Source organism: Piliocolobus tephrosceles, chromosome 6 (genome assembly GCF_002776525.5).
Source record: "Piliocolobus tephrosceles isolate RC106 chromosome 6, ASM277652v3, whole genome shotgun sequence".
NCBI classification, from domain to species: domain Eukaryota; kingdom Metazoa; phylum Chordata; class Mammalia; order Primates; family Cercopithecidae; genus Piliocolobus; species Piliocolobus tephrosceles.
In genome coordinates this window covers 56,504,536-56,524,928 of record NC_045439.1, presented here as the reverse complement: position 1 = coordinate 56,524,928, position 20,393 = coordinate 56,504,536, and the positions used below count along the sequence as shown (strand labels likewise).

Below are 20,393 nucleotides of genomic sequence, written 5' to 3'. Positions count from 1 at the left end.
GCTGTCTTGAGTCCCCTATCTCTGCCCACATCCTCCTACAGTGTTAGCACCTTTGCGAGAGGTGGCTGGGGCGGAGGGGGTAGTCAGAGTACATGTCCCTTTTTCATTGGCCGATCTTTCCAAAATTGAGAAGCGTTTAGGTGATTTCTCAGCTAATCCTACCATATACATAAAGGTATTTAGATACCTTTGTCAGTCCTATGACTTAACTTGGCATGACCTCCAGGTTATCCTAACCTCTACCCTAAACTGACTGAGGTTCTAACCCAATATACCCAGTTAGATCCGGCCTCCCCGAGAGGGGCCACCATTTTGGCGTCTTATTTCATTTCTCAATCAGCTCCTGACATTCGTAAAAAACTTCAAAAGGTAGAGGATGGTCCTCAGACACCAATACAAGACCTAGTTAAATTAGCCTTTAAGGTCTATAGCTCCAGAGAGGAGACGGCAGGCTCGCCTTGAACAGAAGGCACAGCTCCTAGCAGCGGCTTTACAGCCCAGTCGTAACCCCAGACCAGAGAGCACACACCCCTCAGACTCCAAAGCTACAAAAGGAGCCTGCCTGCTATAAGTGCGGCAAGGCAGGACACTATGCCAACAGGTGTCCGCAAGGTCCCCGAGTCCCAACGCAGCCTTGCTATAAGTGCAAGGCATTGGGACATTAGGCCAGTGAATGTCCTAACCCTCATCCACCAGCAACCCCCTGCCCTGCTTGCCAGCAGGGAGGAAACTGGAAGTCTGATTGCCCCACCCTGAGAACAGGTGCCGCGCCTCTACGTGACCCCCTTTCCCAGGATCCTGGGAGCTCCTTCCAGCTCCTACATCTGGACGATGACAACTGAAGGTGCCGAGACTCGGGGACCCCCATCACCCTCGCTGAGCCACGGGTAACTCTCCTGGTAGTGGGTAAGACAATTTTTTAATCAACAGCGAGGCTACCTATTCTGTTTTGCCGTCCTTCTCTGGACCTAGCCTTCCATCCAATATCTCTGTAGTAGGAGTAAGTGGAAAGCCATCCACTCCACGAAAAACTCCACCCCTTAATTGCTGCCTGGCCAACAATTACTTTGCGCAGTCGTTCCTCATTCCCAGCTAAAAAGGGCCCCTACCGAAAGCAATCAGTGGAAATCAGTTTGGCTTTCCCCCACTCGCCTCAAACTTACTAAATTTTCTTAACTATCTCATACTCCCCAACCCTGCCGGGACCTTCCTTCTGAGTTTTGCCCATATTCCAACAAATGCTTCCATTCCTCATTCCTATACTAATACTGTGCCTTATTTTATTTTTCATCCATGTGTCCAAATACCAACCATGGGCCCCGACCTTAACAACGCCCCTTAACAGCAGGAAGTAGCCAGACAGACCACGGCGCCCCTTTATCACTATTATCAATAAAAGGTTGGACTGTTTGGACGAACGGAGGCAAGATGGTGCACTTCCGGGTTCTTCATCCCCCCGCCCCAACTCTTCCCGCGCGCGCGAAAATGCAGCCGGCGACCCAGGAAGGTGCAGACCAACTGGGCATGCGCCAGGTGACGTCAATCTGAAGAGACCAAGATTTACCTGGTCGCACCTGCGGAACGCCCCTGACACGCCCATGCCCCACCTATTGCCCTCCCACTCCTAGAAAAGCCGCTCTCCGCCATTGAGCCACGCGGACTTCCCAGCTTCCCAGTCCTGTCGGGATGTCGGAACTCCGTCCAAGAGCTTGGGGGAGGGGAACTCTGCCGGCCTTCTTTGCCGGAGGCCGACAGACTTCTTCTCCACACCTTAGGTTACTAAAATAAACTTGCAGTTTTGCGCCTGACCTTTGCCTACTTGCTGGTTCTTTTGTGCTCACTCTGGTGGTCTTAGAAAAACAAGACAAGTAACTGCCAAGTTTTAAGTACCATTTTTCTCCTCCAAGGGAGCTTTACTACTGTATTTTGTTAAAAATTAGAAATCTTCACACATATACAATTAAGTCTCACAAGGTAATAAGTTTCCGAGTTGTGCATACACTGGTTGGTACCTCTTCATTTGAATAATAATTGCTGCCATTCATTTTGCAAGCATTCCTATACCTCGTATGCCTCAAAGGGCAGTTTGCAGCAATGGGGAAACTACACGACTGATGAAAACCACACATGACATTTAAACTAAATTAAGAGGAAGACCGGTCAAGTCTGATATTTTCTGTCATGTGTCACCACCTCTTAGGAGAAATGTACCTCATCACTTTTCCTCTCCACATTTCATAGGAATGCTTTTTTAGAAACGCAGTTTGCTTATTTTAAAAAAAGAACTTAAGCATCACACAAGAAACACATTCAAACCACACACACACACAAACCCTGTAACAGGAAGTGGAACAAGGAAACTAATGTTGCATAAACCCATCTCACGCAATCATGGAGATCAAAGGCAGTTTCCTCATGTGTGCAGGCACTACTGGAAACAGACCCAAGGTGGGAGAACTCAAGCTAGCTCTAAACCAGGTGAGTTTATGAAACGAGACAAAGGTCTATGTAACTAATACAAACTTAGTAGGTTTGTCTTTACTAATATAAAGAGAAATTAATGAAAGAAGATTCGAAACATTGTGTTAATTGAAATGGCTGCAGAAATATGGACTTATCAGAAGTCAGTGCACAGGAAAGTGCTTACAGCATTATGCAAAGAGAAATGACATAGACTAAAAAAGAGGCAGTTTCGTAATGAAAGATACACTTCTATTTTATTCTAAATCAAGTATTTAGGTTATTGTAACTTGAATTGTTAACTTAATATTATTGTATTTAATATTCATTTATTAAATTGTAATATTGTAACTTAATATTCACTTACTGCAGACAATGTAGAGAGAGGCAAAGGCTATTTTAAAAAGTAGGTTTATAAAATCTAAAGCAACTATATGAAGCTGTACTCCAAGACTGATCCAAGGAATCCTATTTACAAATGGAAATGAATTCAAACTACCACCATGCAAGAGAACTTCTAGCAAATCTACTCTTCACTCTAACCATATTTCCCGGTAAATCATTACTAGGAAGTCACTATTTATCAAAAAGTCATTCTGGGTGTGTAGAGGGTAGGAGAAAGGAGCATACAGCCAGATACAGCAAGTTAACTGTGTCCTTGGCTCTATGATAAGCCTTTGATACACACAAATCTCAGTCCACCTTCATCATATTCTTGTAAGGGAAATATTCTTCCCATTATACTGATGAAAAACCGGAGGCTCAGAGTATTTAAGATAACATGTTCATATGGTTAAAAAGTGGCAAGAGCCAAATAGCCAAGACAATCCTAAGAAAAAAGAACAAACCTGGAGGCATCATGCTACCCACTTCGAACTGTACTATGAAGTTTCAGTAACCAAAACAGCATGGTTCTGATAGAAAAACAGACACACAGACCAATGGAACAGAATAGAAAATTCAGAAATAAGACTGCACACCTACAACCATCTGATTTTTGACAAACCTGACAAAAACAAGCAGTGGGGAAATGATTCCCTATTTAACAAATGGTGCTGGGCAAACTGGCTAGCTATATACAGAAAATTGAAACTGGACCCCTTCCTTACACGTTATACAAAAATTAACTCAAGGTAGATTAAAGATTTAAATGTAAAACCCAAAACTATAAAAACCCTAGAAGAAAATCTAGGCAATACCATTCAGGACATAGGCATGGGCAAAGATTTCATGACAAAAACGCCAAAAGCAATTGCAACTAAGCAAAAATTGACAAATGAGATCTAATTAAACTAAAGAGCTTCTGCATAGCAAAATAATCTATCATCAGAGTGAACAGACAACCTACAGAATGGGAGAAAATTTTTGCAATGTATCCATCTGACAAAAGTCTAATATCCAGAGTTTACAAAGAACTTAAACACATTTACAAGAAAAAACAAACAATCCCATTAAAAAGTGGGCAAAGGACATGAACAGGCACTTCTCAAATGTAGACATTCACGCAGCCAACAAACATGAAAAAAAGCTCAACATCACTGATCATTAGAGAAATGCAATGAGATGCCATCTTACACCAGTCAGAATGGCAATCAATAAACAGTCCAGAAACAACAGATGCTGGTGAGGTTGTAGAGAAAAAGGAACACTTTTATGTTGCTGGTGGGAGTGTAAATTAGTTCAACCATTGTGGAAGATAGTGTGGTGATTCCTCAAAGATCTGGAGGCAGGAATACCATTAGACCCAGGAATCCCATTACTAAGTATATACCCAAAGGAATATAAGTCATTATATTATAAAGATATATGCATGCATATGTTCATTGCAGCACTATTCACAACAGTAAAGACACTGAATCAACCCAAATGCCCATCAGTGATAGACTGGATAAAGAAAATGTGGTACATATATACCATGGAATACTATGCAGCCACAAAAAGGAACAAAATCAGCCTGGCATGGTGGCTGAGGCCTGTAATCCCAGCACTTTGGGAGGCCAAGGTAGGCAGATCATGAGGTCAGGAGTTCGAGACCAGCCTGGCCAACATGGAGAAAGCCCATCTCTACTAAAGACACAAAAAATTAGCTGGGCATGGTGGCCCGCACCTGTAATCCCAGCTACTCAGGGGGATGAAGCAGAATCACTTGAACCCAGGAGGCAGAGGCTGCAGTGAGCTGAGATCCCACTATTGCACTACAGCCTGGGGCGAAAGGGCAAGATTCCATGTGAAAAAAACAAAACAAAACAAAAATGAACAAAATCATGTCCTTTGCAAGACATGGATGGAGCTGGGAGCCATTATCCTCAGCAAACTAAAGCAGGAACAGAAAACTAAACACCGCATGTTCTCACTAATAAGTGGGAGGTGAACAACGAAAACACATGGACTAATTGGTAGGGGTTAGGGGCAGGTGGGGAACAGCACACACGGGACCTGTGAGGTGCGGGGAGGGAGAACATCAGGAAAAATTGCTAATGGATGCCAGGCTTAATACGTGGGCGATGGGTTGATCTGTGCAGCAAACCACCATGGCACACATTTACCTATGTAAAAAACCTGCACATCCTGCACATGTACCCCAGAGCTTAAAAGTTGAAGGGAAAGAAAATGTGACAAGAAGAGGAACCTGAATCCAGGACTGACTTCAAAGCCTGTGCTCTAACTGTATATTATCTGCATGTGGTGTTGGTAGTGTTTGGGGAGCAGGGTGAGGGAACGGAGATTCACTTTTGCAAATTTGGAGTTTGAGGAAACTGTGGAGATATGTATTCAAATGCAGGGGCTGGGAAATCTAGGATCCTATCCTGGTACTGACACAAATGAGTCATCTGATCTTGGAAAAGCCAAGGTTTCTCTGTCAGACAGATGAACTCTGAGGTCTAAAATCTGAGGCAGACACTGAAGAATTTTAAGTCCCCTCTGTCCAGACAGGAAGCTACTCATAAAAGTATCCATGAAATAATGATGAAATCTAATGAGCATCCCTAATCGTAGAAATAAGACATTCTGAAACCAGGTCGGTAGAAGAGAATGGTCATTTAGCACTTGTTCCTCCCTGCCGTTCTGAGTCCAGGCCTTCCCAACAGTTCTCCCTTTTGATCCTTGTCACACTAAATATCTCTGACAGACACAGCGACGTACTGTACACAAACACACACTTAATTCTGCAATGAGTTTGATGAGAAAGCATTAATACAGCGTCAGAGCAAGTTGAGCAGTCTCCTAATCAGGTCTTCTTGTCTATAAATGGGAAACCACAGACCCTTAGGAGTTCAAAATTAGAGATTAGATCCAAGTCTACATATGCAAAAAACCTCCTCCTAGCTATCTTTTCTCTCCCACAGCATAGGCCATTTCCCTCCATGGGTTTAAGTCTCCCTAGCCTCCCTTCCACAAGTCAGAGACAACCAGTCCGACTTTTGTTTGAGTTATATAATGACAACTCCATCAGCAGGACCACTATTACAAACTAATGGCAGTTAATATTGAATGTAATTTTGCATACAGAGAACAAGTCCAAATAAGCACTACAAGGACGTTCTTCTCCATTTTCGATTTACACTTCAAATGATTAAAAGGTACATAAGAAAAAGAAATCTTAAAAAGCTTTCGAGTTGGAAACAAATCTACCACCTGAAATTAATCAAGAAATTTATCAAAGAACCTCAAACCCTTTCAGAAATGTAAGAGAACTGAGTTAAATTATATATATTTGTACAACTATTAAATTTTAATACTAAAAATTTCAACACGTCTTTGATTACCAAAGTCGATATAACCAATGGCGATTTCTGCTGTCTGGAGGCTTATTCTCACTTTAAAGTGTGCCAGGGACATGGCGTATTTCAGCATCCAAATTCATTTTAAGAATACAGCAATGAAACTCTTCAGAACTTCAGCGGGCTGTTTTATCTCAAAATTGGTATACTGTGTAAGGAAAGAATGCTTTTTTTGAAACGGAGTCTCGCTCTGTCGCCAGGCTGGAGAATAATGGCGCCATCTCGGCTCACTGCAACCTTCACCTCCCAAGCATCGATTCTCCTGTCTCAGCCTCCCGAGTAGCTGGGATTACGGGTGCCCACTGCCATGCCGGCTAATTTTTTGTATTTTTAGTAGAGACGGGGCTTCACCGTGTTGCCCAGGCTGCTCTCAAACTCCTGAGCTCAGGCAATCCACCTGCCTCAGCCTTCCAAAGTGCTAGGATTACAGGCGTGAGTCACCGTGCCTGGCCAAGAAGGCATTTTTAAAACTGGATATGGCCGGGCGCGGTGGCTCATGCCTGTAATCCCAGCACTTTGGGAGACCGAGAAGGGCGGATCACGAGGTCAGGAGATCGAGACCATCCTGGCTAACACGGTGAAACCCTGTCTCTACTAAAAATATTAGCCGGGTGTGGTGGCAGGTGCCTGTAGTCCCAGCTATTTGGGAGGCTGAGGCAGGAGAACGACATGAACTCAGGAGGCGGAGCTGGCAGTGAGCCAAGATTGCACCACTGCACTCCGGCCTGGGTGGACTGGGTGACAGTGAGACTGTCTTAAAAACAAAAACAAAGAAAAACACTGGATATAACTAAATGTTTCAACAAAACCAAGGCAAATTAGCTTCATGTCCTGATTACTAATAAAGGAGATAGAGAGGTATGCAGAAACACTTCATTTAAGCATCTACAACTAATATGATTGCTTGGATAAAACTTGGTTCATGGTTCCCTCAGATTTTCGTAGTATTTGCTCCCCATGCTACTCATTTGTCATATATATTACCCAACTAGATTGTAAGTTCTTCAGTGTTTTGAGAAGCCCCTTGGGATGAGGCCTCACCTAGCTGACAGGTGCTTAACTGATGACAGAGATATGATGGAACTCTTTTCATAATCTAGTGGTAAACACATATTGGCAATATCCCTTTTCCTTCAAATCAGGGATCCACAAGCTTTAAGCATTTCAAACACTTGTACAGTAACCGCCTTGCTCAGGTGAATGTGGTTTCAAGCTATAAAGCAAGACAAATGAATCGAAACATAATTTGGAGGGAAATGACCTATCAGTAAAAAACATAGAAATGGCAAGTTGATTTAAGAGCAAGACTTTCATTAACAACTGTTAAACATTAGGCCTTAAAAAAAACCAAGTTATTGAAGATGGGTTGTAAAATGTAAAAATAAATACACAATGTTTGTATTCCTGGTTGAGCGAGACAATGCTTTTCATCGTACTTCTTTTTCAAGAAAAAAAGGAGTAATTTAGCCCAAGTCCAATAGATGGATGGATTTGTATTTGATTTAAAAATTATATTCATTAAGATAATTCAGCCTAAGTCCCACAGAGGAAACTTGGAAGTTGTATGATTTAAAAATTACATTCATTAAGATTTAAAAGACAAAATTAAAGCCAGAAGCATCCAGGAAGTTGATGGATACTAATGCAGCCAAAAGCCAACTTAATGGAAAACTGTAGTTTACAGTAAATGTAAATATAAATAACTTAGACCCTGATATGGTTTGGCTGTGTCCCCACCCAAAGGTCATCTTGAATTATAGCTCCTGTAATTCCCATGTGTTGTGGGAGGGAGTTGGGGGGAGATCATTGAACCGTGGGGGTGGTCTCCCCCATACTGTTCTTGGGGTAGTGAATAAGTCTCACGAGAGCTGATGGTTTTATAAGGGGTTTCCCCTTTAGCTCGGCTCTCATTCTCTCTTGCCTGCCACCACATAAGGCGTTTCTCTCCTCCTCTCATTCTCTCTCACCTTCCCCCATGATTGTGAGTCCTCCCCAGCCACATGGAACTGGAAATCCCTTAAACCTCTTTTTCTTTATAAATTACCCAGTCTCGGGTATGTCTTTATCAGCAGTGTGAAAATGGGCTAATACAGACCCCATGCCATAAGACTACAGGAATGCCCTCACAGGCAGGACATACACAATACATATGTGTTGAATTAATGAATAGATTAATATATTCAGATTTGTTATGCTACCATTTCTTTCTTTCATTTTTAATTAAACCAAGCTGCTAACCCTTGTAAGTTTTTCTAAAGAAATATCTTCTAAAGAGAAGAAAGATGACTGGCAGTAAAAAACACTTATAATTTTACAACTATAATCCCTACTGTATGCATCATGAAAATGATAATACTTGGATAACTCCAGTGAATCCTATGGCATTTTTTCTTATAATTTAAAATTATAGACCATATAGAGTATCTTAATAGCATATGGCCAAGTTTGTGTGATCATCTGAGGAAAATAATTTGGTTTCATTAAAAAATGCAAATTTAACAGTAGTGCATTAACTCATGCCAACCCCCTACTCTCAAGACCACCACCAGGGACCTCCTGCATGAAATCAATATGCATCCATCTATTTAACTTTTATCACTGGCTCACTAAGTAAATATCACACTATAGACCACTTAAGTTTTCATTATTCAGGCAAATAGCAGGCGTCAGAAGCAGGCTGGTAGTGTCAAGTTGTTAACAAATCAATCGATAACTATTCCCTGTTTGAGTCTACCAAATGAGGGTAAAGATGTGCAACATCTGGAGAGCCAACTGTTGACCTGCTGCCAAGGTGCAGTCTGTTTATGGCGTGGCATTCCATATTTATGCAGACTCTAAGAAAACCACTCAAGGAAACCTTAGTTGTATCATGCCTTTTCAGGCTTTAATGAGCATTAAAACAGATCAGCCCACTGATACTATCCTTTAGACATCAAAAGTACTGAGATCCCCAAGGACCATACCAGGAGATGCCAGTTTTTTTTGCTCCCCACAGGATCTAAGACTGAGGCAGAACTGGAAACTATGTGAATGCATGACATGAGGAGGAGCAAATAGTTCAATCTTCAAAGCTTCATTTTAAGATTATTAGAGGAAGATTTTTAGTTTTTTGTGGGGACCACATGTATTTATAGACAGCTAACCCTCCCTCCCCCATGAGAGGCCAAGAATGGCTCCAGTTTTTGCAAAGAATTCACATTTTTTTCCAAGTGTGAGTCCCATTTAACATCACATTCATGTGCCAAGTGCCTGAGAATATCATCTTTTGCACATTAATTTCAGGATGATGGCTACTCCTGTCTGTCTTAGGTTACAGAAAGCCAATACATGGCACTATATCTGAAGTCACTTACCTCCCTTGTCAGCTAAAAGACAGTGAAAATGAAATGAAGAAAAGGAAGTTCGGTCATTAGAATAAAGTTATGCCTCACGACTGCTTCCTCAATTTATATGTGATAAAAACCAGAATGAAGCAACAGAGTGTAAAAAGTGTTGTCCGTGCCAGGCGCAGTGGCTCACGCCTATAATCCCAGCACTTTGGGAGGCCGAGGTGGGCGGATCACAAGGTCAGGAGATCGAGACCACGGTGAAACCTCATCTCTACTAAAAATACAAAAAATTAGCCGGGCACAGTGGCGGGAGCCTGTAGTCCCAGCTACTCAGGAGGCTGAGGCAGGAGAATGGCGTGAACCCGGGAGGCGGAGCTTGCAGTGAGCTGAGATCCGGCCACTGCACTCCAGCCTGGGGGACAGAGAGAGACTCTGTCTCAAAAAAAAAAAAAAAACACACACAAAAAGTGTTGTCCATCTTTCTCTCTAATCATTCCGAAATCCAACAGCAAGAGACCTGACTCAAAGCCATATAAACAAAGCTATTGATAATAAATAGCTATTAATTATAAACAAGGCAAAAAATAAAAGCTATTAGTTATAATTATGAGAATGGAAGGCAATCTCAGGTCATGGCAGATCAAATATTCACTGCTGGCAAGAGGAAAAAAAAGACCCTCTCTCACTCCTTACTCATATCTGTGACTTGATCTATGGTAATAACATGACTATTTGTCGTCAAACACAGAGGCTAACATTGGCGTGCACACACACATCCCTGCTGGAAGCAAGTCGTGCTGGGTTTTAAATGAACCTACACTGCATTTATTTACCCTGCTGTCTTATTTCCCGAGTAGAAGGTTTAATTAATGCTTCACCCAGAAATAATCCAGAGAAGAAATAGCTTCATTGGGAGTAAAAGTCATAACAATAGCTTTCTTACTGCATTTTCTTTCTCTTCAATGGAAATCTTACCCTCCTCCTTTCTGTCCCAGTGATGAATGTGGAGTCAATAAAATAAACTACAAAGAACAAGACAAAAGTTGGAAAACATCCTTTCATTGCCTCTTTTTCTTTATCTAAGATGTTCACTGTACACCATAACTCCAGAGCACAAATTAAAGCAGGCCCTTGTCACCCTAGCAAACTGGACTGTGATGCCACATCCATTACATTCTTCTTTTTATCATGTAACAGCCAGGATGCTAGAAACAAGTTGCACCATGTGTGGTCTGCCCCGCCCCCAGCACCCTGGTAGAAACCGCACCCCACTTCCCACAGCCCTGTTCTTCCCCAGACCTTACCCTGCCCAAGAGGTTGTCCTGAAGTAACGTCTGCTGCAGCACGGGGGCCACCTCCTCCAAGCTCAACATGTGGCAAAGGTCGGTGAGTTCTTCCTGCCCCAGGGACCCTGTGCCCGTCGTGTCAAAACTGTCAAACAGCTCCTTGAGTCGGGCCTCATGCTGGTCCTGCTCCACCTCATCCATCCCATAGCCCACAGCGCTCACCTGTGCAGGACAGAGACAAGGACAGGTTGTGGCAGCCTCTCCAGTCCTACTGTGGTCACCCCCTGGCACATTTCCCTTCTCTGTACCCCACCAGTCCCTAGGGAATGCTCGGGAACACTCAGTTTCTGATGCACCCCACAGCAAGACCTCCGGTTTCTGCAGGACCAGCCCTAGCCAGTGACACTCCCGCATGCACTCACACCAGGGCCACATACACAAGGTTAGATCGCACTGGGAGCAACATTACCAGAATGATGGGGTCAGGTACGGTAGGAGACACCCTCCTGTCTTGCCTAGTTCTCAGGCGGACAGCCAGACTGCCAAACTCAAGGCTGAAGGTAGTTCTCTCCCAGCTCTTCTAGCCCAGGATTTTAAGAAGGTGAAAAGCCACTTAGACCACAAGACTATTCAAGTGAACTAATTGTTAGCAACAGCAGACTGTATGGTCAGAACTTCCATGCTAGCTGGCAAGCTTTAGATAACCTGCCCCAATGTTGCAATTGATCAGCGTGGCCAAGCTGATTTGTTCTACTTCATTCAGCTTAGATGGCCCCCATCAAAGCTAGACTGGAGGGCTGCAACAAGAGGCACTGGATCAACACGACGTCTGCTACAAAACCACCTCCCTGTTTACATGAAACCAAATGCCTTTTACATGAGTTCCTCAAAAAGCAACTCAATTAACTTCACTGGTGCAATTACATGAGGTGTGACGGGAAGAATATTCCCTGAAGCTTGCTTTAGTCCCAGCGAGTTTTAGGTAATGCTTAGTTGCCTAGAAAAAAGGGAAGACACTATTTCAACCTTTCAGACAGTGAGGTTTAAAGGAGCCACAGACTGGTTTATATGAATCATACAGCATCTCAGGGAACCTCCACTCACTAGAGCATCTCACCTCTTTATGCCTGGTTAACCTGTCTTCCGTCTCTCTCACCTACCCATACTCTAGGCTTTCCACTTTGCCACCTTCCTTAGGATCAGTAAAAACTTGGAGACATCAAAAACTGAGTAATTTTTGTTAAAAATATACATCATAAAATTCCAGGTAGCTCGTATTTTACAAATGAAATATGTTTTTTTCTTTGCGTGACAATTCATTTTTAATGTGCTGGATTTTCCGATGAAAGCCTGAAACCTGCACATCTGAAGGTGCCTTCACCATGACACAATGGATGCCAAACACAACATACACCCTTGGGATGGTGACCTCAGCCATCTGCAACAAAGCTCTCAGAACCAGTCCCTTGACTATAAAAAAGCAGCAGCTTTCACTAACCAAGCGTCTTTAATCCAAGTCAACTTAGAGAAAACTTAGAGGTGATCATCCGTATAGCAGATCATTACAACATGAAAAACGTAAGCTAAGATGTTGCACACAGAGAGAACTGAAAATAAAAGAGCTTTCTAAAACAAATCAGCGTTGCTCTAGGTTGTATTTGCTTTCTTTCCATAGACAGCTGTTCAAAACTTGACAAGCTAGAACGGAGCCATGATCTTGCCAGGGGTTTCAGCAGAACTGGGCGGACACAGAAGATAAATGTGAACCGCTCTGCCACACAGCTCAGTTTTTACTGGGGCCACTCATTAAAGTAAAGCAACATGGCACAATTTTGGTCCAGGTTCCTGGTCTTGGACAGGTCTCTCCTAATTATCAGTTTTTCTGTTACTAAGGTGCTGCAAGCTCTGGCTGTCTTCCCAGGATTGGTCTGCTGGGTTAACTAATCACTATGTAAATGTTTTCAAAATAAGTTGAGAGTGTTATATAAACATCAAAGCCTCAGAAAAGAAATACCAAGTTGTTATGCAAAGCCACAGGAGTTAAGAATTTAGACAAGGCCAATACTTGGCTAACAAGATTCACTTTGAGTCCACCAGTTAATTGTCAACTAAGATCTGCTGAGAATCCCCAAGATGCTCCAGGATGTTCAGTGTTGGTAGCACTCAGTCTCACTCTGAGTTTTACAGTCCCTTGCGCTGTTATCTGACCAATTTCATAAAAGCAAGACTCTTCTTTTGCTTGATTTTGCATACATGTTTGAAAACTCAAAAGTGAAAGAATTCTATCACTTCCCTTTTTAAAAATTACTTTTAAGGGGCGGGGATTTGTCCAATGAAAGAGAGGAATAAAACACTGATGTACTGAGATGTCCTGATCTTATCCACAGTGTCGAATTTGATATACTATCATGACTGACTCTTTGGGAGGTCATTGGATTTTCACTAAATCAAACCTCTTTCATTTTATGGCAGCTTTCTTTTCTTTATCTCTTCATTTCATCTCCTTCCTTTTCAAAACACTGTGCTTGACTGAAGGAGAGAAAAGCACCACTCCTGTGGAACAAACGCTCACGCTGAAACATCCAGGAGATGTTACTCATGGTGAAAAGTTGTCAGTGCTCATCTGGTACAGAAGGCATATTTACTGGTTGATATTATTTCCCAAATGTTCATCAGTAATTTCATGTGCAAGAATTTATTTTTTCTCCCCACTTGGCAGAAAGTTATTTAATGATAAGCTCCATGTTCCTATTTCTTTTACATCTTCCCCCAAATGCATAGTAGAGTCAGTCTGTTCTTTACGCCAGGGATTCAGTAAATAGCATGGATTGACTTCCTGTATGGATCACTCCTTGAGAGGAAACGTACCCTTAATAAGGTCTACAGAAGTGGGCATATGAAAATTTTGGAATGGCTATTTCTTCCACCTACACACCTCCACTTCCTCCACCCCACCCTTTCTCAAAGGCATTTTCAGCCTTAGACATAAGCAAGAAGTAGAAAGCCACCACCAACTGCCAATCTGTACTGTGCAGTGCTGTCTGAAGTTTAATTCCATAGGCTAGTAATTAAGTAAATGGATTCACAAACTTTGCTGCATTGTCTTGCTATGGGATGGAACTTTGGAGGAGAATCTATACTAAAACCTTTCTCAGGTCCCCTCGATTACAGCATGAGAATAACAATGTGCATCTGGAAGGTTTGTTCTGAGAGTTAAATGTGGCAAGCAAGCGAGAGTGGCTAATCCCAGAGAAAGCTGATACAAGAGGGAATTTAAGATAATCAAGAGAATACCTGCAGCTACAAAGGAGTGGTAAACCGAAGAGGAGGTAACAAGTGAATCATCTACAGATCTACCTCCAAAGAAGCAAAGCAGGAGATGTGAAATGCTGTAGAACAGACTGAGAATGGGCAGGGAGTGTACTATGTACATAAACATCATTATATTACTAAATGATAATGGCAGCAGGTAATGTTCAGAGCTTCCTCTATCTTTAAAAGCAGGTTATTGATAAATTTAACATCCAATAAAAGCAGAAAGCTGAACTGTAATTGGGAATTACTTCTGAACATTTACTATGAGTCTGGCCTAAACTAAGTACTTTATGTATATTATCTCATTTAATCCTCCCAATTCTTAGAAGTAGATATTCTCATTTTCCCCTGCAAGATGTAGAAATTGAGGCTTGACAAAATTAAGCAACTGTCCAAGGATACAGCACTAATCTCCTTGAACAAAATGGAGGTGGAGCCAAGATTTGAACTCTAGTGCGACGCTCAACTATATTATCCCTCAATCCTACACATGCAAATAGAACACATGAATGAGACCTCTGAAATGATGCCATTGGCAAACTACTTTATCTCCACCTTTATGTGTCAGCCAGTTGAACAGTACTAAGCAGCAGAAATCCCCACAGAACACTCCATGGCCACAAACTTTTCCAAACTGGAATTGAGAAGCAGAGTTCCTTCCTCCCCACCGCCCTTGATCCATTTATTGAATAATTATAGCCTACAAGGCACCAGGGATATACAAATAGGATACACATCCCCTTCTTTTCTAAAGCAGCTTTGGGATTTAGGGCATGAAAGAAATAAATTCATACATAAAAATGATCATGAAGCGTCCCATATCTTCAATAATGGGCATTGTCCAGGAATTGATAATTTGTAAATGACTTCCCCTAAATAAATACTTAAGTATGTATAATCTGTACAATCCAATGCTTTTCAGAGTCAAACCCTAACTGGTACCCACCAGAGGCAGGAATCTTACTCAGAGATTAAGAAAGTTACATTTTGAGTGAGAAATTCTCCAAATTGCAAAGAAGAGCTCCAGTGTTATGAAGCCTGCCATAATAAACCTGGGCCTCTCCTCACCATCTACCTTTCCAATCAAATTGTTAGAAGGCTTTATGACTGTTTTGGAATGAAAGAACCAGTATGGGCAACATTTTGGAGTTCTAACTGGGGATGGTTAAATACGAAGCAGATGCATAGAACCATTAATCAAAACATTTACCACTCAATAACCACCCATCATGACAATTATTCTGAGCATTTTCCTTCCAAATAACTCAAAATGAGGCTGCCAAAATGCTGCCGACTCTGACAGTAGTGTTCATTACCCCAGCTGATGAAATCACAGTGCCAAATAGGACTGCAAACGAAATAGGTGGAGGTGTGACTAGAATCATGAGTGGATATGTGGATTTATGAACTTTTCAGTGTTCAACCAAGGGACAGAAAGGAGCTTGTAAGAATGACACCCCAACTAAAGGGGATGTCTGTTCTGGGCCAGAGGAAGTAAAAAGGGGACAAAGTCTTGCAAGTGAAAACCAAATAATAAATATGCACAATGCCAGAGCCCCTAGCCCAGGCCTTTTATTTCCCCTCCAGATGGTTCAGCAGCTGAAGGGCTCTGCGGAATGTCTGCATGTCCCCTCAGCTCAGCTGCTTTCCTTGAGAGGGCATCATAATAGATGCTTTTGGACCTGTGTGCAGACATAGCTGTTGGGGGTCCACAGACCAGGCAGTGACAACCAGTGACTCATTTACTTACTCTACAGCTGATGTGATGAACACCGACAAACCCCACTTGGGCAAAGCTCTCCATTTATGCCTTTAGCTTTCACCATTTGGCAACCTGGAGCCTAATAATGCCAATGATCAAATTAAAGTGTTTCTTTTTCTTCTCTCTTTTCCGCAAATACTTTAATTGGCTGCAAAGATTTTCAGGCTCACCATATTGGACTAATTTCAGTATAAAGGAAAGAGTGACAAGGATAAATTCAAGTTTAGTAAAAGCTCAATAGAAAAAGCAGTTGCAGCCATTTACGAGTTTATACAGGAGAATACTTCTGCCAAAAACTAGTGCTGCTTAGCAGCAAACTGATTACTGTCAGAATGCCTCCTCTCTGCTCAGACAGTGTCTCACTCCTAACTGGATATCAAAAGCACAACAATATCAGTCTGAATGAAATCATGGTATAAAAATATAACACAAAAGCTTAAATGCACAGGAAAAAAGTCATATTAAATAAATTTGAAAAAATGGCCAGGAACGGTGGCTCATGCCTGTAATCCCAGCAATTTGGGAGGCTCAGGTGGGTGGATCACGAGGTCAGGAGATCGGGGCCATCCTGCCTAACATGGTGAAACCCCATCTCTACTAAAAATACAAAAAGAATAGCCAGGTGCGGTGGCACGCACCTGTAATCCCAGCTACTCAGGAGGCTGAGGCACAAGACTCGCTTGAACCCAGGTGGCGGAGGTTACAGTGAGCTGAGATCCCACCACTGCACTCCAGCCCAGGAGACAGTGAGAGACCCCATGTCAAAAAAAAAAGAAAAAGAAAAAGAAAAATAACAACCTTTGTCAACTACACTATAATATTTAACTAAGGGAATCCTACTAGCATTTATTCAAAAATGTAAGCAAGCTTTATTATTTTGTTATTCTGAAGGATGTAATAAACCCATGCTTTTGTTCAAGCTAATAACTGGTAGATTACCCCATCAAATAACTCAGGTTAGCTGCAGGAAAAAAAAAAACAACAACCATTAGCCTCGCACAACGTGCATTCAATAACCTGTAATCAACTACTAAGTAAATTACAGAAGCAGAAAACAGAGCTTTGTTACTTTTAAAAAGAGTTTGTTACTTTAAAAGAAAAAAAAAGGAGAAAGCTTATAACAACTTCCACTTCTTGAGCCATATGGACTCACGTTAATTTAGGATGCCTGAGGCTATGAGTATGGCACCCTGAGGTGTAAGTGAAGGTGATCTCTTCTCACGTCTATGAACAATATTTTCCCAACTTTGTTTTTAAAGTGAGCATTAGGGTATAGATAGATGCTTTGTAATTTTTCCATCCAAAAGCTTGAATAAATGGTTAATTGCTGACTTAAATTGCAATAAAGAAGTGTCCTAATTTCAAACAAGGTTGCTCACTTTCAGAATCTCATAATCTTTTCAAAATTCGATTTTATTCATAAATAGGATAAAAATCTTTTTGCAAGCTTCACTAAGTCTCTCCATAAGCCCCTGCCCAACAGATGCAAGTTCAATAGCCAGAATTCAACCCAGATAATTTATTGGCTTACAAATGAATTGGCATCTATAAAAATAAGCTTTCTAAAAAGGCTTTACGCTGTTTAAATCCTTCTAAAATGCTCTAAGCTTGCCCACCCTTTATCAATGTAAGACTGATAAAATGTATTTTCATTATCATCATAAAATGGAAGCATCAAGATTGTTGAAATGTTAGTTTAGAAAGTCATTTGCAGTGACATTTAAAACAATTTATTTAAACATTTGACTCATGATAAGAATACTGCCTATTAAATTAAGATTGGCTGTTCAGAATTCACTGGAGCCCTGTTCTCCCGCTCTGTGACAGTTAACATCTTTTGATATTAAGGGTCATTACACATCTAAAATTAAAAAGAAATAAGAAAAAAGAACCCCACGCCATTCTGAGCCAGTGCCTATTAAAATGACTGATCCTCGACATTTCAATGCAAAGACTGTGAGTATGATGGCTTCCTCTCTGTTGCCCCCTGTGAAGCCTTTCCCTGTATCGGCAATAACTTTGCGGATGTCCAACCCTGTGGAACATTCATATGACCTACCTTTTTTCCACTCTGCAGAATGCTTCCCTCTAAAGAATCACCAGAGAACAGGGAAAATAAACAAATCTGCAAACAAATTCCCAGGCAGTCCACATCACCTCCCAAAGGACACTGACAAAAGCTGAAGAGACCACAACAAACTCGTTTTTCAGCCAGCCTGTAATGTTCCTCCTATAAACACTCTGGAAATCCTCACAGCTCCCTGCAACTCCAGAGCAGGAGTCACCAATATTCCAGGTCAGCCACCTGTATAATATGCTCACCACAAGGGAAGACTCAAGGTAAAATTAAACTGACAGAAAAAAGCAATGTTCCTTGTTAGATCATCAAGCCTCCAGAAGCATGCAAACATATGCGTACGTTATGGTGTTTAAGGCGACCCAACTGAGAAACGTCGTGGTTCCAGGGGCTTCCCTCATGTGTCAGGATGGACTTTATCAGGATTCTCATCCTACAAAGCTACCACGTCAGTCATAAAAGACAACTACGCAATCTGTTTCGATGTCATAAATTCAGGAGTTGAGCCGTATGGCAAGCCCATCTTAGAAGTCCTCAACGCCAGGAGAGGATCTGTCCTAGTTAGGTGCAAAAAGCAGATCTCATAATATCCAAGTTGTCTGGAAACATGATATATGGTAGGGTAGTCTTTCCAGCTCCCATTTTGTTGGTGCCTTCACCTCGGGTCGTCAGGGCTGGGGTTGGGGAAAATGCCTCTTTCCGTCTCTATCTCTTAACTTCGCAGCGAACGCTGTAAGCAGTGACTGTTCTCATCACCTAGTGTCCTGTCAGGGGCCGCTTCGGTAGCTACAGAAGCCTAGCCGCTGGAAGCTTCCTTCCCCGACACTCCACACCTCCATGCCACACCTTTCAGGCAATAACCAAATGTCATTTTGTTCTTTCCCCTTCTCCTAGGCATTACACCGGGAAACTGTTTACGCGCATCGACCCCACACACCTTCCAAAATCTCCACTTTCCGGGCTCCAAGCAGCTCTCTGCTACTCAGACAGCCCAGGCTAACACCTCGGGTTTCCCCACGCAGCTTCCTCTTCAGCGTCTCAATCACAAGACTGTGCGGGCGGCACATGCCAACGGAACCACCACCCCTCCTGCTCCCTCGGGGACTCAAGTCTGCTCTCGGACAGCGCACAGAAGCGGCTTTCAGCTCCGGGCAGGCGGCCGGGGCTTCGGGGGTACTGGGGGTGCCCAAACCCAGGGGTGCCGCCGGACGGGCAAACGGAGGTGCGGCCGCAGGACAGGCGCGCCTCCCAAGTCCCTAGCCACCTGCGATGCGTCCTCAACTCGCCTGCCCATCGCCACCACCAGAAACCTCAGACACCCCATTGTGTGGACAGGCAGCGCGCTCCCCCCGGCCCAGCCGCCCTCGCCTACCTTCTGTCGGTCTCTCCGGAGCGCCAGCACAGCCGGCCGCCCGCCTCCAGCGCTCTGCAAAGCGAAGGAGGACGCTTTGTTAAGGCTGTTCGAGAAGCGGGACAATACTTCGCAGCCGGCGCCGCGGTTCCGGGCGGGTGTCCTTCAAAAGGACGCGAATGGGGACCCGCGCGAGCGTCATTTCCATATGTAAGGGGCCAGCTCTTACAAAAGCGCGGCTCTCGGAGGCCGCGGGCTGCAGCGCGCATCCTCCCCACCCCCGCCGGCCCGCCCCCCGCCCGCGCCTCCGGGACCGGCCCCTCCTCCCGCCTCCGAAGCCGCCCCGTCCCCGCCTCGTCCTCCCGCCCGGCCGCCGCTTCCTCCCGGCCCGCAGGGATTGCGCTCGCCCTGGTCCCGGACCCCAAATGGGAAGCCCCCGCGTGATCTGGTACCCAGTTCGCTCCGGGCGCTCAGGGCCTCGCCGACGGAGCGGGGGCAGCGCGAGGCCTCCGTGCATCCCCAGGCCGTGGGTCCGGGTCCCCGGGGTTGCGCCACTTACTGCTTCCCGATGCTCAGGCGCCCGGCGCCGCCGCGGGAACCATGGCCGCTGGCGCACTCCGGGCTTGGCGGCGGCGGCGGGACGGCCGCGCCCAGCGCGCTCGGCTCCCGGCTCGGCCGCGGCCACCCGGAGCTCTGGACGCTGGGGAGGAAGGGCCCGGCCCGCGCGGGGAGGAGGAGTCAGGGCGACGCCGGCCCCGGCGCTGCTCCTCCTCTGCGGCCCGCGGGGCTCCGGCAGCTGAGGGAGGAGCAGGCGGCGCCGCCTGGGCCCTCGCGGATGCGCCCTCCCTCTCCGAGTGCCCGCCTCCGAGATCTGAAGTTAGAAACGCCGGGGCTCCTGGTGCGGGTGGAGGAGGCTGGCGCCCCGAGGTCGCCGCCGAGCTGGGGCTGGCGCTGCCACCCTCGCCTCCTGCCTGTCCGCCTCCCTTTCTTTCCCAACACGCCTGCACTCACCCGCACCGCTGACATTGGGG

The 20,393-nt window shown here is 44.2% G+C and overlaps 1 protein-coding gene across 8 annotated transcripts in view; it reads right to left on the bottom strand.

Annotated features, from left to right (window-relative positions):
• The window catches only part of NIN (ninein), a 113,754-nt gene extending 93,606 nt beyond the window's left edge, over positions 1–20,148 (bottom strand). For 5 of the 8 annotated variants that reach the window (XM_023222694.2, XM_023222693.2, XM_023222697.2 and 2 more), the window contains exons 1-3: positions 19,922–20,050; positions 19,384–19,437; positions 10,876–11,079 (exon numbers count right to left, since the gene is read on the bottom strand). In XM_023222694.2, coding sequence (XP_023078462.2) covers positions 10,876–11,058 — 183 coding nt within the window. In that variant the 5' untranslated portion in view covers positions 11,059–11,079; positions 19,384–19,437; positions 19,922–20,050. Of the gene's footprint in view, positions 1–10,875; positions 11,080–19,383; positions 19,438–19,921 lie in introns of all 8 variants that reach the window. The other 3 variants (XM_023222696.2, XM_023222699.2, XM_023222692.2) reach the window with 3 other exon arrangements.
• Positions 20,149–20,393: the final 245 nt, after the last annotated feature.